This window comes from Micropterus salmoides, unplaced genomic scaffold, assembly GCF_014851395.1.
Source record: "Micropterus salmoides isolate LMB-PRFRI ecotype aquatic unplaced genomic scaffold, ASM1485139v1 Ms_hic_scaffold_20, whole genome shotgun sequence".
Taxonomy (NCBI): domain Eukaryota; kingdom Metazoa; phylum Chordata; class Actinopteri; order Centrarchiformes; family Centrarchidae; genus Micropterus; species Micropterus salmoides.
In genome coordinates, this window is record NW_024041151.1 from 13,469,068 (window position 1) to 13,489,296 (window position 20,229).

Consider the following 20,229-nt stretch of genomic DNA (forward strand, 5'->3'; position numbering starts at 1 on the left):
GTGACTGAGACCGACTGGAATTAACCTCATTGGTGATATATTTTCGTGTTATCACCAAAATAAACAATTATATATGTACGCAATGACTTTAGATGTGTGAATGTGTGTATTGGGCCATGTTAGTTTCTTTGGAGAAAGAGAGGAAAACAAAGGGCCTTGGTCTTACTAGTTGTTGGAGGGATTTGGTGAGTGTATGTGTCGTTGCATTTGTGTTTCTAGGTGTGCATGTGTGTGTGCCCCAGAGCATGGACTTAGCCTTTTTTGTCACATTCACATGCACATGCACCGACACAGATAAACCAAAACCCACACATATCTACATACAAGTTGGCTGGTTTTGCTATACTTAAGAGGACTATAGGAGGACGTGATGCACAGTAGAGTCCCTGAAACCCCTGTACTGCAAGGTTTAAAAAAAACAAAAATCAGTTGACACCTAGAAAGTAATTTTGCCACTAACCCTCTACCCATTACCCTCAAACAATCTTTTTGATCCATCCAAAATGCCCTCCCAACCGAAAATGTCCTCCCTAGAATAGTGACCTGTCTAAAGTCAATCCCCACAACTGCAGACAAAACCAGACCACACACTCTCACACACGTGCTGGGAGCTACCATTGGCTCTGCAAAGAGGGTCCCCTCCTGTCCCCATCCCCTCTTGCCTGCAGCTGCTGGCCAGCCTGTCAGTTCCCAGGCATCAAGCCATCAGACACGACGCCTCCTCACGCCACCAAGTGGTAATCACCTGTCCTACACTGCTCAGCAACAAGGACCCTATCCTGGCAGCAGTAGAAGTTAAAATGCAACCAAGTGTTTATAGCCTCATGGTGTTATAAGATCAATGAGTGCGTTTAAGCGGGGAATGAAGGTTCAAGCCATGTAAGAAAACCATTTCATGAAAAAAATGTGTGTGACATTAACAGATTACTTAAAGAAAACATGTGACGCCGTAGTCATGAATATCTCATTCCAAAAAAGTGCTACAATTTCACAATTTATTTGAATATATTTAGAGATTCTAGATGCAAATAAATTCTTATTCAAGGGAGAAAATTAATCATTGAATGAGCAATTTAAAGGATAAGGATATTCCATTTTTTTGCGCGTCAACAAATCCAATGAAAAGACTGGCCAACTGTGCAGCAGACTGTCTCACAATACTTTCTGACTTCTGATTCGCTCAGCCCCAAGCTCATTCTGAAGATGTAAACTTTATACTATTTAGTTTCATTTAAAAACAAAAAGGACAAGTGATTTTCTAAAATGCCTGGGCACTGTAGTTTTTAGGCAGCGTTACCCAAACAGGAGTAAACAGTGCATTTGTCTGGGAGTATTTTCAGCTATGGATTTGCTGGTGAACATTTATGGCAGCAGGATGGTCTAGATGGGATCGTTTCATAATGAACAACAGTTAACATGTTCCTGGTAATGAGGGATCACTTAATTGTTCCTTTTGCTCTTTCTCTGTTGTGGGGTTGTTTGTGGAGAGTATGCCATGGCCTCAGTATCTCCCTGAACTACTTAGACATCACAGTGGGTTCCGTCATGTGTATAGTAATGTGTAGATACATGTACTTGCCTTATGTGCAGGTGTGTGTCATGGAAAATCTGTTATTTCTGAGCCATGTTATGACACATCCTTGCTATATCCGTGACCTCTACTCACACACCACTGTGGGTTCAAAGTCAAGTTTATAGGAATGTGTGCATGCATTATGAATATAATTTGTGTGTGTGTGTTTGTGTTTGTGTGTGTGTGTGTGTGTGTGTGTGTGTGTGTTCCTAAACCAGTGTGCACACATTTAAGGATTAATATTCTGCCCCTAATAAGTGGGAAACAGGCAGAAATCTGGGGATAAAAAGAGGCTGGGGAGATGTGCTGCAGGTGAAGTGCAGGGAGCGAGGGGTGGAGGCAAAAGGAACAGGGGCTCGACAGTGGGGGGGCTGTTCAGTTCAGTGAGTAATTGTGGTGAGGGTCATACAGGTCTGGACCTCATTAAGAGAATTGTCTGGGAACTATCAGGCTCTGAGCTGTCATCATGTCACCTGTCTTCTTGTCTTAGGAGGCAGCGTAAAGAAAACAGTGCCTTATTAACATGTCTTTCAGTTTTCCATGTCCCACAGTTCACTTTAGAGTGGGGAAGATCAATACACACATGCGCACACATAGCAGTTTTGCAGCAAACACTTTAAGGAACAAGCCCATTACAGACATGCTTGCGTCTGGCATCTGTGGACTTGAGGCATATTAAAGACAGGTACATCATCTCAACCAGTATCGCTTTTGATCGTCTTTTGGGCGCTTTTTCTCTTCAACAAACCTCCTTCTGTTCTTAATTTGTATTCACCGGGGGGTTCTTCACCGTCTGAGGTTACATAGATGGGAATTGGGGGGGATTTGGGGGATCTCTCTCCAGCAGCTTTTTAAAGAGGGTGAGGTATCAATCAGGTGCTGATGTCAGACTGATGCAATGTTTCAGCCTATAGAGGAGGTTACTTCTGGACACTGTGCTGCTTTATATCAACTTACCAACAGCTAATGTAGATCTCATTTAACCATTGAAAAATTATACTGTGAACAAATGTGCTAAGAGAGCTACATGATGTTTGATTTTGTGTTAATTAGGAGCTTTCTTTCAGGGACATATGCATTTTAAAATGTAACTAATTATCTGTTTGGTGCTTTTCAAGAGTTGGGTCTATGTTCACTAAACTGTACTACAAAATCACAAAAATGTGCACATTTTATAGTGCATTTGCACCTATTTATTCTCATGCTTAAAGTGTAATTCAAAGCATTCAGCCAAGAAACAGAATACAATAAAAAAAGTCGTCTTCCATTTCAAATAGTTATACATTCAAGAGTGAAATTATTTAGTATAAATAGAATAAAATATCTGTGCGTCATAGAATAGAATATCTCTTTTTAAAAACATTTTCTAACCATTTCAGAGTAGGAAATTCAGCATTCACATGAAGCAGAATAGAGCAGAGAGAAAAGGATACATAGACATTCAAAGATCAGCAGGTGCACAGCATTGTTCCCAAAACCCAGAGATAAAATTCTCATCAGTTTGTAAGCCAATACAAACTGTACTAATATAATTAATATATAATTAATATATTAAAAATGAAGCTACACGTTGTACTGCAAGTGTGCAATCAGCCCAAGGATATCTCCCACAGCAAAAATATCAGGTACTTTAAGGACGAGGTGATTATCCCACAATAAGGTGCAGGGTTGGTTAGCTTGAGTCAGCTTCTTTTGAAATTCTATTTCAGCAGTCAGAAAGTTTAAGTCCTGACATGAAAAATCTGAATCAGAATGACTCCATAACCCTGCTTAGAGGTGAAACAGCGCTATGGGGCAGAGGCTGACTAGTCGGCCTTCTTGCAGCTTGTTGTCTCTGCACTCTCTGACTCCTCTTTGGCTTTGAGCGATCGACTTTGTAGCTTGACAGGGGAAACTGGGGTACGCTGCGCTGCTGCTCCATTCTCATGGGACTCTTTGGTTGTTGCAGAGGAGGTCGTCATATTGGTTTTGCCACTGTCAATACACTCTTTCTTTAAATCGTCATTGAGGACAGCATAAGGAAAGTAGCCGGTGAAGAGGGTCTTGTAGACAGCCGACTCGATGGCAGCAAATGGCGAGGCAGAGGAGCCTGTCAGCATCATCCTTGACTAATAAAAGAGAAGAGAAAAGTGTCAAGACAGGATGTGAGGAGAGAGGGTGTAATGTGATTATTGGTTTAGAATAGAGTATATGTAACTATCTAATCCTTTGGAAAAGTCTCATATTCCTTCACCATATCAGCTATCTTTAAAGCTGCTATAATAAATATTTTTAAATTAACAATTCATCACTTGACTACTAATACATGAAAGGGGCCGCTACAGAGAATGATCAATTGTGCAGCTCCCTTCAGATCTATGTGGCTTTAAAGCTTCTTTTAGCTCTTTGTTTTGGTTTTCAAGCCAACAGCTTTACTGTTTTGGTTTACTCTCACCGCTCGTATCAGCAACATTTTCAGACAAAGAAGGAAGCGGTTTAAAAAGCTTTAAAAATATTTTGTGCAGGCACACCCGGTTAGCAACTTGCTAGTGGTCATAGTGGAGTATTTAGCAGCTAAATAGCCAAGTATTTCCTTCAAGAGTTGGTGGAGACCAAAAACAGAGCTAAAAAGAGAGTGAATATTGGACAGTCATCAGGTAGCCAGAAACACAACTTTAAATGAATGTTAATGTTGCTCTGAATCTGCTGGATGTGTATTTAGACAACTGTTTGCCAACTTTATAATATGTCAGTGATCTATTGACAGCATTTTCCTCTGTCCTCAAGTTTTATTGCAGAATTAAAATCTCCAAAATCCAAAGTGATTTAATTCAAAAACACATTGTGAGGTTAAGTCTCCTACAAATACAAGATGGTATTGGAAAATTTGCTCATGCAATATGCCCATGGTATGTAGTTTTTTTTTCCATGGAAAGCGTGTCATACATACAGAGTTTACAAACACACAAAATAAATGGCTAATATATTAATATTTTATTGTCATTAGGGGATGAGAGCATAACTTCAGCATCATCAGAAACAAAAAATAATAAATAGCAGGTTTGGACACAACTCTTAAATCTGACGAAATGGCTTGGCGTTAATTTGACAGATCAGAGTCAGAGGGAGCTAACAGAATGAGAGTTGAAAGAAGACATAGTAGATTTATCTGTGTCTCAGTCAAGAGCACAAGTTTCCCAGAGAAGAGAAGGGTGGATGATGCAAGCTGATGAAAATGATGCAAAAGCCCCAGCCCTACGGGTAATACCGAGCTAATGTGAGTCACATTAGTCAAAACTTCAAAAAAGCAGAGAGAGTAAGGTCATTTAGAAGACAAGATACCACAGATGTTGTACACATTTGTTATACCTGAGTCAAGTTGAGATCAAATATGAATGGTTTAAAATGGTTTTCTTTGCAATAGGTAACCAATTAAATGTACCAAACACGCTTTCTTGTTTTGTATCTGAATCACGACCACCTTGGGTAAATACTTTCAAGGTCACAGCGTCAGGTATGAGTTACGCTCAATGCATCAGACTGACCTTGTTGACGACGGTAAAGATGGTGTAGACGAGCATCAGGTGATGCTTCTGGAGAGGCAGGTAATGGGTTTGCTGCAGAGCAAACAGCACCGCCCCTATCAGGGTGATCTTGGTGGGGCTTAACAAGCATGCAAAAACGAAGCAGTTATTATATAATATTGGTTTCAAAAATATTAAAACATCTAAAATAATGAGGGTGAACTTTATGCACACACTTAAAAAGACACCACATCTTATGTGCTTGAATTATTTTGCACAAATTAACTAAACTAGAGACACACATCATCACTGTAGATGTAAAATGGCATCCCCTTGAGTAAATAACTCATCAGTTTGCTGCCTTAAGGTAACAAAAAGAACATTTTTCTCAAGCTTTTTATACGCACATCTCTATCTTGGGTTCGGAATAGTTTGGCATTTTGGGAAATATGCTTATTCACAGTCTTGCCGAGAGGTACTTGAGATTATCCTTACCACTCTCATGTCTGTAAGGTAAATGTGTGGTTCTTAAAGTGGGGTGCGGGGACCCCCAGGGGTCCTTGAGGGGTTCCAGGGGGCCCCCAGAAAAAAGGGGAATCATTTCTTTTCACTATAATTCCATCCATAAGTAACATAGTGACCGAACATAACCAGTAGAGACTCAAAGGAGTGACTGCGCCCAGCACACAACCTTGTAGTCTTTACGTAAATAAGCATATGTTCCAAAATGTCTGTATTCCTTTCCATTTTCATTACACTCAAGACACCACAATACACATTCAGTGTACTGAAATTATAGTTTTATGAGTACTAAGTTAAGACAAAAACCACCTATGTAATATAAAAAGAGATCTATAGAAGACTTACTAAGACATTTTGAGGAGCTCATTAGTCTCTGGTTTCCATACACCTCGAACAAGCTGCTCAAAATTACTTATAAGACCACCTCCAGCTCCTAATAGTAGAAAAGAGACACATACATATTCATATGGGAATACATGTCTGATATAATATTATCATTAAAACACTATGGTTACTTCATAGCTCTTTCAGCTATGTTGTAAAAATTCTTCAGCATGCCCCATCAGCTACTGACCTCTAACCCACCCAATGGCAATCATAACCAGCAGACTGTCCTTGTATTTGCTGTGTGCCTGGGTGACCCCACCGAGCACCTTCCACGTCCTGGTCACTTCCTTCATTCCTGACAGCACCAGCCTGAGAGGCAGCAGGGCAGCGCAACAGTAAACCAGGTCCATGGGGCAGTAGAACACCAGGTACCTGTATAGACACATATGGCTCAAATAAATACTGCGCGCACACACACACACATACACACAAACAAACTCAGCTACGTGCTGTGTGTAATGTGTTCATTAAAGATTTTGACAGTATCACATGCCAGTCTCCGCACTTCACCAGCAGGGGGCAGTGTGTATTTTTGTGAAAAGAGTGTAATTATATGTGCCACCAGTAGAGGGTACCACAGGCTCCATATTAAGAGGCGGGAACTGTACAATAACTTCACTGTTTCATTCAGTGTCTTCCACATTTCATGCTCCCTTTAAAGGAAATCGAGCAGCTGCATATTTCTGCATAGAGGAAAAGACACTGACATGTTTGTTTATCCCTTTTCCTCAAAGTTGCAGAGAGCCTCTCACTAATCCTGTTGTTGCTTCACAACCTTTGTCCATCTACATACTATATATTTCAGTCCCAGATATTTACCAAATGATTGAAGCAAGCAGAACACTGGTGCTGTTGGACAAAGGGGCAACAGCTGGTTCGGCCAGCATGATCCCAGATAGCACAGCTCCACCAAAACAGAAGAGCATGGAGCTGAACCAGCAGGCTAAGGGGCTGACCCTGGAGACCTCAAGAGCACCTGCACAAAAACAGAAGTAAATTTACCAGCAGGATCATTGTAGAGTCCCCCATATGTGGTATATTGTCCATACATAAAGGTATAAGCATTCCTACAGGATCTGTAAAAGCCTGGGAACACCTTGCAATGACTGTTGAAGCATTAAACATAGACATGTTTACTGTCATATATAAATCCATCCACTACAACAAAGATTAAGAGACATGCTTTGTGGATATGAGTAACATTTAGTCTAGACTAAAAGGTGAAGTCTACAATATTGTTGCATAAACCAATTCATCTTAAACATATGAGGGTATTAAAAAACAGTGGAGTTAGAGCTAACCAAAACAGGGAACAAAGAGATAGAGGTTTGTCAGGCACATTACTCGCATCTGGGCCCACAGTTCAAAGTACAGAGCAGAGGCACAACATTTACAGATAACAACGAGCTTCTCAATGATCCCTCTGTTTCCACCCTGATTAAAAAGTACTCTGTATTCCTTTTTGCCACTTGAACCATTTACATGCTTACTAACATGAAAAAACATGAGTTATAGGCAACTCAAAAAGAATGTGACCTGCTGTGTATTATGACATTTAGATGTTCTTACTGTAAGTCTCCACTGTAAAATAATTGTTACTTAGCTACTGTTTTGGACATCCTTCATATAACTATAAAACTCTTACCTACCCTTGCAGAGATAGTCCAATACTATCTTAATTTTAAACCTGTCCTGCCCAGCAAGCAGGTACAGAGTATGAGGAGCTGGATACAATGTTGTGCCAGACAGATTTAACCTTAACAAGAGATAAATATACTCCTTTGTCTGTTTTAGTATTTATTTAAATTTATTTGTCACCGGGCCGGACAGGGGGGCAGACATGGGGATGGGGGGAACAAACACAGCACAAAGAAAGACAGCACAGAGAAAGGACAACACCTGCAAGAGAACGGGGATGGGGGGTGGGGACAACAGGAAATAGCAGAGTGAAACACCATTTGCTGAAAGTAACAAAAGAGAACGGGGAGGGGTGCTTGGGGCAGAGAATAACAAACAACAAACAAACAAAAAACAAAGAGACAACCAGCCGAACAGCAGCAATAAACAGCTGACATAGGAAGACAACTGAGAGAGAAATGAAAATGAGAAACAGTCAAGCAAAATAAATAAACAACACAGCACAGCCATGAGAGCTGGAATAATAACCATCCATCCATCCATTTATACTGCGTACAGGGTCGCAGGGTGGAATAACAATTAATTTAAATAACTGAAAGAAAAGCATCAAGAATAATTTTACCAGGGACAACCTAAATGTGTGTGTGTGTGGGGGGGGGGGGGGGGGGGGCATGTGGGTGCATCTGTGAAAACCATGCTAACATCCATGTTTGTGTTTATGTGTGTTAAGTATTCAAGCAGAGCAGAAGTCCCATCCCAGGACAAACAGGTCAGTGGAGTGCAATAGGTATTAGCCTGTTACAGAATGTAGTTGTTAGTGAGAGTAGGACGCCACAACCGTGCCGCACCGACTCCAGCGACAGGCAGGCAAGAACCCTAATAGCCAATAGGGGTGGGAGAAAAAAAAAGAGTCACTTGTGACTCTACCAAAAAGTTAATGCTGCCAATGTACACTATGTGTTTCACTTAACCTCAGACAGGTAGTGCTCAGTCAAACCTGAGCCACCTGCCCCGAGTCAGTATGGCCGCACACAGGACCATACTGGTAATCTGAGGATTACAGACGATTATAGACTCCTGTGGGGGGGGGGGACCAGGAGGGTTTATAGCTCTATCTGCTTCCTCTGCAGGCTCCCAATGTACTCAGTCTGTGAGGCTCACTTTTTAACTTTCCTCTCACTTATGAATAAGAATTAGGAATATTCAAATGATTTTAAGTTTCTGAATGAGAGACATTTAAGAACATTTTCATTTCTGATGCTGAAAAGAAGGGGAAAAAAACTGAATGACACATAATATGCTGTTTGAGTATGACACAACGTGGGGGGGGGATTAAAAACTTAGATCCCTTACCAATACAACAAAGTAAAAATACTCCATTACAAGTAGAAGACCAGCGTTTAAAGTATTCAAGTTATAAAAGCTAAATTTACTTAAGGTATCAAAAATAAAATTACCATGATACACAACCATTTGGCAACCATTAATATGAACTTTTACACGCAGCAAAAGTTCCTATTAATAGATTTTGAAGCTCATATTATTATTTTGTGTCTTCCTTTGATTTGAGGGATAACTATGCTGCAAGTTTTGGAACTACAGTTCCCATAGTTTGAGGGCTATGGGGGATATAGAAAGTTTGTTGTTGCCATGGAGTCAGTTAGTTAGCTGTGGCCTACAATCTGAGGTCCATTCTCTTTGCCTATATTTGTTTACATTTTGGCAAATAGCAAAATATCAATTAGCTATTAAAGGTTCTTGTTTGCAATGTATCATTGGACCTACAGACAACTATCACTGGATTACTTTGATACAGAAGATGTGATGATTCTCAGGGAAGGTGTAAGGTGTGTCTCAGTGTCCAAATTTAGGTGCGGCTAGCTTAATCACCTTCTCAGAAACAAGTGACAGAAACACTCAAAGCAGGTCAGACCGTTTGTTGCCTTTTCTAAAAAGTCAGCCACAGATGAGTGGATGTGCTAGGAGACAATTCAACAGAACAGTGTCTGCAAACAGCCATTTTTGCATCTTTCTCAGACACTTTAAAATGCACACTGCCGACATGTCAACGTAATAATTCGGTAAAATTTATTCGGTCTTTTGACGTCGATTAATTTCTGTGGCCGAACATTCGGTGCATCCCTAATTTAGTGTATATAAATTTTTCAGATAATATTGAGTAGCTCAAAGGGAACTACAACTTAATCTTGTTATACAACCCTGTGTTGTAAAATGATAAATAAATCTTCCTTGATATTATAACTACTTTCAGATAGGGCAGACTTTGTGAATTTAAAGAAAACTAACTTTTGGTCTACCAAAGCAGGAAAAGCTGCATATCTTTAAGACGCTGACAATGTACAGCACGTGTTCTATTCCATTTGCTTCCTCGTTATCTTTAAAAATACGTGTGTTTTTAAGGACACAAAAAATAAGAACTGATTGGCCCAGTGTCTTATTCTATTATCTTTCTATGATCTTGTGGGTGTTTGTTTATTCATTGTTTATGTATACAATAATCTATTTTTTTTTTTTTTTAATGTGTGTTTTATTATTAAAGTATGTATTTTGGTGCAAATTGCGAGCCTTAATAACCTCCATGAGCCACTGCTGCTGCTCAACCACTGATAGTGAGCAGGCCAAACAAAATAACTTCCTGTTGTTTTCAGAAGGTCGGTATGCATCTGTTCCTTTCATCTCTCTTTTTTCACCTCACGTCTCTCCCTCCACACCTGCCTCCAACTCTCGCTGGGTAAGCATGTCTCACAACACCTCTGCTATACCAGAACTAACTAGTAGGAATACAAAAACAGAGAAGTATCAAAGTTAACAGTTTTTTTGTGAGTTGAATTTTGCAAGTGAAAACAGTGTCACAAGTCCGTTTTACTGGTGCACATTAAGTCTGATGTAATGAACTTTTGTGTTCCTCCTCATCTAAACTAGTTGCCACAGTTAGATGAGAAGGAAGTTGCCAAAAACAACAAAGACAAGAAAAATGCCTTCCAACGTCAGATAGGAAAAAGTGGTAATACACATGCTCAGCACATGTCCTCTTTGTGTCTCACAGCAGATGTAGCACACAGTTCACAAGTGCAGCACATTGCTAGCATACTAAACATTGTTGTTAGGTCATCACTTTTAGTTCCAGAGCGAAACAAACTGCTGTAGTCTGTGTCTGAACCTAACTGGCAGAGCACCAACTTTCAAGAGGAAAAGTAATTTTGTTTCATTTAAGAGATAGCAACCTTTTTTAACAAAGCATAATTTCAATCCCCATATGCATGGATGCAACAAATGCATTCCAATTATGACGGACCACCCGCCCGGCTTCCTGTGCTGCTCTGTTTTCTTCTTGCAGGAGCCTGGGTGGGTCATTAGAGCAACTGGCTTCACCTGAGAGGTGGGAGGGACTAAAGACACAAAAAGGCTACTCCCCAAAGTACCCAAGGCGGTCTCTCTAACCTCAGTATATTTACATGGCCTTCAAACTTTTGGTTTGGGTTTGCATCTATTAAAACACTCACACACATACCTTCATCTATCCATACGCGCCTCACACTAGGGGTGACCCTGAACAGTCGATAGGCGCCGCCTGTTTCGACTCTGAATCTCACAGTCGAAGAGACATTATGAAACAAGGATCATGTTCGAATCATTTGTCACCACTGATGAACCACACAAAGAATATAAAATAATTTTTAACAGTACTTGGAATAGACCAGCGAGGAACCGCAACGTGCATGTATTACTATGTAAATCCTTAGTCGGGGACACCCCTACCTTTCACAACTGACTTCATCCATATCTCTACCTTTTCTTTTCTTTTTTTTTTTTACCAATTATGTGAACGTGTGTGTGTGTGTGTTTGTGGACTCCTTTTGTTACAAGCCTGAGTCAAGTTTGTAAAGCAGTGCATACAGAAATATAATACACTGCTAGGACTGCTCTGACATGCTGAGCTACACACACACACACACACCCTTACCAGAAGTTCCGGTTTCCTGTTTTGCATTTGAAGGAGACACATTTACAAGTCAAATATGGGGTATATAGGTATAAGTACACCACAGCTGTAACATGTCATACTGTGTCGGTTGTATTTTCAATTCCTTTTTTTCCCCCTCTCTTTCTTCTCTATTATTTCGATCTATTTCTCTCTGTACATCTCCAATGGGAAGGTAGAGAGTGGACTCTGTTGTTGTTGTGGCTAGGGCTGCAACTAATGACTATTTTTGTAGTCGACTAATCTGTAAATTATTTATTAGATTAGTCGACTAGTCACGATTATTTTTGTCACCCCCTAACCCTAATTAAACCATTTAACTAATTAAACAACTTTCAAGTGAATTACTGATTTCCAACTAATGAAAACCCCAAAATCAGTATCTCAGAAAATTAGAATATTGTGAAAAGGTTCAATATTGAAGACACCTGGTGCCAAACTCCAATCAGCTAATTAACTCAAAACACCTGCAAAGGCCTTTAAATGGTCTCTCAGTCTAGTTCTGTAGGCTACACAATCATGGGGAAGACTGCTGACTTGACAGCTGTCCAAAAGACGACCATTGACACCTTGCACAAGGAGAGCAGGACACAAAAGGTCATTGCTAAAGAGGCTGGCTGTTCACAGAGCTCTGTGTCCAAGCACATTAATAGAGAGGCGAAGGGAAGGAAAAGATGTGGTAGAAAAAAGCATACTGCTGCTGAGTGGTCCAAAGTTATGTTCTCCGATGAAAGTAAATTTTGAGTCAACGTTGCTTGAAGCCCAGTGTAAAGTTTCCACAGTCAGTGATGGTTTGGGGTGCCATGTCATCTACTGGTGTTGGTCCACTGTGTTTTCTGAGGTCCAAGGTCAACGCAGCCGTCTACCAGGAAGTATTAGAGCACTCCTGCTGCTGACCAACTTTATGGAGATGCAGATTTCATTTTCCAACAGGACTTGGCACCTGCACACAGTGCCAAAGCTACCAGTACCTGGTTGAAGGACCATGGTATCCCTGTTCTTAATCGGCCAGCAAACTCGCCTGACCTTAACCCTATAGAAAATCTATGGGGTATTATGAGGAATATTCTAATTATATGACCAGCACCTGTATATAAAATAAAAGCAAGTACTATAACCACAACTGCACACTAACGATGTAATGTCTATTTAGAATAATAAAACAACAGTCCCCTTTCGTACTACCGTAAAACTTTGAATAATAGCCCGGGCTTTTATTTGCTAAAATCTCTGAAGTGACCCTGCCTATATTTGGGAGAGGTGTCCATATGGGACAGGTCTTTAATTCCTTAAAACAGTTTATTTATTTCAAACAGAATATTACTTGTATAAAACTTATCCAATAATATCAAATACACGTCATTCATTTGATCTAGCTCCGACATGCTCTTTCATTTTGAAGTAACAGACAGAGAGTGATGAACTTCACACGACAGGATTTACGACTTGGATTCATTTTTATGAAAAGCTGTTTTGATTCTTTTGATCGGTGGACGCTTACAGACAAAAGGAATATAAAAAAATCAAGGAACTCTAACCGATCTAACGATGTGTAGCATGTCCATACAGACATATTGATCATACATTTAAACATTAATATTTGTATTAAAGGAGACCTATCATGCTTTTCCACATTTTATGACTTATCTACAATGTTATAATGTTGGATGTTCATGTTAAACATGGCCAAAGTTTCAAAAAATGTGGTTAAAGCATTTATAAGAAATCACTGTGAGCGAAAACCTCAGGTTTCCTCCTGTTCTGAAAGCTCTGTTTTGAACTGCTTTTTCTACCAATAGAGAGTCACTCACTTCCGCTTCCGGTTCATGGGACCTTATTTTGGAAAAATTATATACGGTAGTCAATGGCGAGAGACAACTTATCTTTTTATAAGAATTACACATATGATGTTGGTCAATTTAAAATAGAATTTTGCAAGTCAAGAAAGTCTCATTTTGTTGTAAAACAGTAGTTACATGTTTTGTGTGAAACCGCTCAATGAACTACATCTCTCGTCTCGCACAATATATGTCACCAACATGTTAGCACGGTAAAGCTAGCTAACGTTCATTGCTTTCTTGCTACTAGCTAGATAATGTAGCTATGTTCCACGTAGAAATATATCTTACCTGATGTGTTTAATCCAACGACTCCTGGCTCTTATCACATCATCCTCTCATGTAAGTGTTTTGATTCTGCTATTAATTGAAGTTTTACGGTACTTTTTCCAAACTACTTATAAGTTTTATATGTGGAGAATGTTCTGTAGGCTACATCACGAGCCAGATGTTCCTTGATGTACTTTAAAGAGGTGGGATTATGCTCATTTTCAGGTTCAAATTCTTATTTAGGGGTTGTACCAGAACAGGTTTACATGGTTTAATTTTCAAAAAAACACCATATTTTTCTCATACTGCACATTGCTGTAGCTCTTCTTTTCACCCTATGTGTTGTACGCTCCGCTCTGGAGCTACAGAGTGATGCATCTTACTTATACAAAATCTTTGTTGGGAGTTGCACATGCGCAGTTCCCAGGTAGGGACTACTAGCCAATCAGAAGCAGAGAAGCGCGGGGTCGTAAGAAACAAGGTAGTGTGATGGGAACTCCTTTTGGGCTGGACTTTGGGCTTTTTCACTTTGCAAACCTGTTACATGCACAAAAAAGATATATAACTCAATAAAGGAGAGGGAAAAAAACAAAAAGCATAATACCACCTCTTTAAACCATTACTCATTACTAAGAACTTTCTTAAAGCTGGGTCTCCGACATGGCCAGCGTTGTGGTGGACAGATTTGTACTGCGGTGTTCATGAGAGAGACAGAGAGAGAGAGAGAGAGACGAGGGAGAGGATGTGCTGCGCGAATGCGCTACGGCCCTGATCTGCAATCATAAGGTTTTAAATAGGCCTAGTAAACAAAAAACGTTCTGCCGTTCGCCTCTTTCTCCGTTACTTTCCGCTTCTCGCTTGAATGCTTCTTCTTTGTGATTAGTCTTACAGTCAAGCAGTCGACGAGTCTTGTAGCTGAGAAACAGCTCAGCTGTTGCAGCACTGCAGTAGTGAATAGTTTCAAAAAGTCTGAAACCAGTTTTAACCAGGAGGACAGCATCTCTCCTGCCATACACATTTTCTGAGCCTGTAAATAACACTCCTCTCCTGAAACTAACTCCCAAGCTCCATCTTTTTCTTTACTACCCAACATCTTTCTCAATCTGCAATTTAATAATTCTCCATTTTTGTCAAGTCCATTGCTCTGACACTTTTCTTCTCTATTTCACCCCAACCTCTCCTAAGCCGATGCCTTATTTTCCTTTGCCCATTATTTTACTTTTACAGCTCTTCAAAGTACTTTTTCTACCCCTCTCGTCTTCTCTCTGTGGGCAGAGTAACTTCAGGCAGCACTAGATAAGAAAAACGTGGTTTATCTCTAATTGACATATAACCACTGCTCCTTCTCCACGTCCCCGTCTTCCTACTTCCTCTACAATCCACTCACATGCCACAAAATATGTCCACAGTAAACTGTAGTGCAACAAATATGAAGAAAACTGGCAAATTCTTCTAAAATACTTTGCAGAAAACATATTTGCCTTTGTGTTTAATGCCTAATTAAGCAAGCTGTGTGTTGTCTTCTTGAAAATGTTCAGAAAAATACCAATCTTTGCGAACGTGTTGAGCAGCTCCAGCACTTAACTCTCAGACTGGATGCACTGCAGAGCAGGAAGAGAAGATTTCACACAGGAAAGAGAAACAAAAGGGAGGGTTGGAAGGTTTATGGCATTCCTTTCCTTTTTGAGGAAGAAGAAGAACTGGAGCTGGCTCCCTGAGTGTTTATTTTATTCCGATTTTACAGAGACACAAAGGGAAAATACGATTTCATGTTGAGTTTGCTGACCTCAGGCACATTGTTTGTCTTATTTTACTCTCTCCGTTTCTGTTTTTCAGCTACAGCTAGATGGGAGCAGAGGACAAAGGGTTAAAAGGTCACAGCAGCTCAGATGCTTTACAAGGCAAGTTCAAAAATAGAACGTATTTACAGCAGTGGGACTACAATGGACTGTGTGTGTGTTCTTGCATGTTCGTGTGTGTGTGGAAAGTCAACTTGCTGTGGAGTTAAAGTCCACCTGTCCCTGCAGACATTATCTCAGTGACATAACACAGTTGGCTCGGTGCCTGCTTTTGGTCTGATCCGATACAGTTGACTGAGGCTCAGTGAAACAGTTTGTTTTAAAGAGAACTGAAGAAGTCTCCTGGATGAGGGCCGAAACGTCTTCAATTATCTTCAACCAAGCCCAGTTGCCCTTGATTTTAACCTTCCTTGCAATTTGGGTTTTAAAGTTTTTCAATCACTCCGTCAGTGCTATCAACACAGCAAATGTATGCAAAATAACAAACAGTATTAAAACGGATGTTGTACTCTGATGTTGTTGATTGCATATATATATATATATATATATATATATATATATATATATATATATATATATATATATATATATATATATATATATATATATATATATATATATATATATATATATAAAACCAAACTGATGCATTGGTAATAATACAGTATATTTTGCTAATAATACTTCTATACTTTTACTTAAAGTTGAATGCAGAACTTGTAATTAAGTATGTCTACACTATAGTATTACTACTTTTACATAAGCAAAGCATTAAAATACTTTCACCACTACTGGACAAAAACTTGTCACATGTAGCAAAGGAACCAATAGTGACAAATGTTTTGGGTTTTAGTAAAAGTTTTCTTGGAACTATTTATTTGGAACTATAGTTATTGAAATTCAACAAATTATATAAGTGAGTTATTGCCCAGCACTAAACATATTATATCAAATTATATCAAAATAATTTCAGGTACACATTTAGTCCAGCAGTGTGTTTTACAAATTAATTTGATTATTTTTTTAATTCATCATGGCAGAATACCATTATATACCATTATCTGCAGCCAGTTATTTTGGTTTTAACTAACCAACCTCACATATACGGGGCAGCTGTGGTTTAGAGGTAGAGCTGGTCGCACATTAATCGGAAGGTTGGTAGTTCGATACCTGGCTCCTCCAGTCCTCTGTCAAAGTGTCCTTGGACAAAATACTTAACACCAAAATGCTCGATGTGTGAGTATGTGTTTGGGATTAGTTTATTTTTGATGAGCAGTTGGCAACTTTTAATAGCAGCCTCTGCCATCAGTGTATGAGCGTATGTGAATGTGACACATAGAGTACAGCGTGTTGAGTGGTCTAAAGACTAGAAAGGTGCTGTACAAGTACATTCCATATATCTATTATTTCTATTATTCTACTTCTATTATTCTATTAATAAGCCTGCAGTGGAAGTCTCTAGTGCTCTATTGCTCCACGGCACATGGAGGAAGATCTGGTTAATTTTATACCCGGGAGTTGAACTTGCGGGTTTCATGCATCTCATGTACTGGAAGGGGTGTCAGGGTTTTTTATGGACTTTAACACACATCTATGTGTTTTATGTGTTGTTTATCGCTCATGCTGTTCATGGTTATTCATTCATTCATACCATCTCCCTGCAGTTTTGTTTTTTCTCACGTTTGTCATGTACGGATGTAAGTTTTGCATGTTTGTCTGATCTAACCCAAGTTGCCAGATTGTCTATGAAACACAATCTACGCTACACACTATACACTTTCTTTCACTGCAACCAGGCAACCAGGCAACCAGGCAACCCACAACCCGATCCAAACAGTTAACCCAATGATCGTTGAAAGGGGAGATCTGGGGTGATTGTTATGTTGAGTCATGGCCTATTACTATTTCACACTGTGTTAATTCTGTTCAACGACATTAAAATACAGCAAGGGTTACACTGTGATTGGATTGTTAGCTGCCTTCGCATCCGTTTCATCCACCAAAGTGGCTGATGCATCTCAGTGGCCTACACTTAACTGGTTCTTCTTATGTTTAACAATCTCGAGCTAATAAACAACTTAACATTGTTTTTTCTCACCCTCCGCTACTAGGTTGTTACCTATACTGTAAACAAATGGACCGCATTTAGAAGAATTATTGTGGCTTAACAATTTTGTTTATAAAAACGTAAATATAAAATGAACATCATGATGTATTGAAAAAGACTTGAAACTAGCGACTGAGACTAAAAACTCAGAAAGTGTTAGGTTAGGAAAGTGTTTACTGAGGTAATCAATTAAATGAGACGTAGGGTGTTTTTTTCCATAGACTTCTATACAATTTGACCTTTCTTTGCAACCAGTGGAGTCGCCCAATCCACGATCCATGAAGATGGATAACCTCAATTAAAGACTGAAATCCCAAATGAACACCTGTCCCTTTTACTGGCCTGGTGTGGCTACAAATCTTGACAAATAAATGCAGGTCTCAATTAGAAGCCTGGTCTGTTTTTTTATGTAAGTGCTTTGGATGTATAAAACCCCTAAACCTTTGTCAATATGGACATGTTAGATCGCTTAGATTTTCCACAATTCAATTGTTCAGCTAATTTTGCGGAAACAATGAGAACCATAGTATTATTCATTCAGATTTACCGGCATGGTGAAGGAATTAAAGGGCTGTCCCATACAGATGTGGGTTCAGTGATTTGAGCGGGGGAAAAAGCCTATTGAAGATTTATGGCAAATCTACTTTCCACAGCTAATTTGCTGAAGACAATAGAACAGCAAAAACTTTTGTTCCGTTTCTGTTTGCTTTGAGTGAGGGCTACTTGAGAAACTTATCGTCATGCTAAGCCAATCAGAGGTAGAGTAGGTAACAGACAGGTAGGCCAGCCAAAACATTTTGACAGCCACAGAGTGACACCTGATCCCCCCCCCATTTTTGTGTCCGCCTTTGATTTATTGATGGTTGTTGACCTGTAAAGAGATTTTTATAACCTAACAAAATGCTCCTGAAATACAGCCTTCCCTAGCTTTAACACATCAGTGGAACAGAATATAGGAGGTGCTGAGATTATATGCACAAATGAAAATGGAAAAGAACAGAATAGCTTAATTTTCATTGAAGTTGCCAACATTTCAAGAGTAAGCGTGTAATTCAAGTAATGCAAGTTGCAACACAACATCCCTTGTGGCTGCGTGGCATTCTGGTGACTAACGTAAAACACCAAGATAGCTGCAGGTCTACTATCGAAGTTAAAAGTTTCAAAAGGTCAAACTTTTGCAAAACAAAGCAAAACAGTTGATTTGTTTCTAAATGTCATGCCTGGGACAGCAGTAAGTTAATCATGCGCTTGAACTTTGGGTCTGCCACTTACCTGGCTGCTCCCTCAGAGCCATGATTGACACGATATAGTGCGCCATGTCAAAGTATGGAAACATGGACAAGTTTGCCAGCCCGTGGGAAAGCTCGTCCAAATGCAGCACCGCCAACAAATCCATCTTCTTACTTATAAAACTCTTCAACGAGAGTAAGATAGACTAGTTAATCTCAGCAAGGAGTTCAAGTGTAAAAAAAGAAGAAAAAAAGGCACCAGTCCAACTCGGAGCATCAGGGCGAACACTCTGCTTCATCCACCGTCTGTCAAGTCTGACACCAGCCGGCGGCCCAAACAGCTGCCAGCTGGTTAGTTGACTTTAGGGACCACCGGGGCAACAGAACTGTATTGCGAGAGGATGGTCATCATCGCTGTTACCTCATCAGAGAGGCTGTCATCGGCTCATGGGCGGAATTCCTGCTGTGTTCCGCCATGCTAGTGATGTCAAGTAGGTAGCGGGCGGAGCCAAAGCGGCTTTGTGATTGGAGGAGAGAGCACTGCGAGCCAATCACGTGTCATAGTGTGGCTGCGTGAGGTGATGCTACAGGTCTGTGTAAAAGCAAACAGACTGTACACAGCACACACACTTACAAATGGTCAGTGTTGTTGTAGGCCTGACTGTGGTCTTCTTTTGTTTTACAAAAGAATCAAATTTAGATAGAGCTATTATGTAGCCTACACACAAGTACAGTAGCTGACAAAGTCACGTCAGATTAATTAAAGTGTAAAATCACCAACGACATGGTCCCAGTACACTGTACAAAAGACAGAAGACACGTAAAAATGAGCAAACTTGGATATACATAGTTGAATATACAAAATACATGATACGATACACAAAATAAAATACACCTAAGTACAATAAAATACGTAATGATAAACCAACAAGATAATAAATAAATATAAAAGTTAGAAATCTATATATATCATATATAGAAATCATATATAAAAAGGTGTATAACGAGCAACACTGACCAACAACATAGCTTACAAGTCAAGTGATTCTGTAAGTTGTAAACGACAAAAGGAATGTTTTTATTAGCAATATAAAACAAAGCAGCAGAAACACAACAACAAAAGAAAAGAAGGCAATTGTGCTGGTGAGATTTAAAAAAACAACAACCGAGCATTATAAGTGAATACAAAAGTCATGTAATCCACAAGGAATCATAAATTAAGCAACATAAATCATGCAAAAACATTAACTTTAATATGTGGAGTCTACAGGTAGACCTGACGCATAGTAGGGTATTTTACATCAATTTTATAAGATATAATTGATATGAATATGTTAATAACATGTTATAAAATTGCTGA

At 39.5% G+C, this 20,229-nt stretch overlaps 1 protein-coding gene across 1 annotated transcript; it reads right to left on the reverse strand.

Moving 5' to 3' along the window:
* Window positions 1-2,739: 2,739 nt before the first annotated feature.
* tmem38b (transmembrane protein 38B) lies at window positions 2,740-19,344 on the reverse strand. The gene is made up of 6 exons (XM_038733571.1): window positions 18,913-19,344; window positions 6,805-6,961; window positions 6,173-6,357; window positions 5,944-6,031; window positions 5,098-5,215; window positions 2,740-3,681 (listed from the first exon to the last, which is right to left on the reverse strand). Exons 1-6 carry the CDS (start codon window positions 19,034-19,036, stop codon window positions 3,379-3,381), a joined length of 975 nt encoding a protein of 324 aa, XP_038589499.1. The 5' UTR covers window positions 19,037-19,344; the 3' UTR covers window positions 2,740-3,378.
* Between the last annotated feature and the right edge of the window lie 885 nt (window positions 19,345-20,229).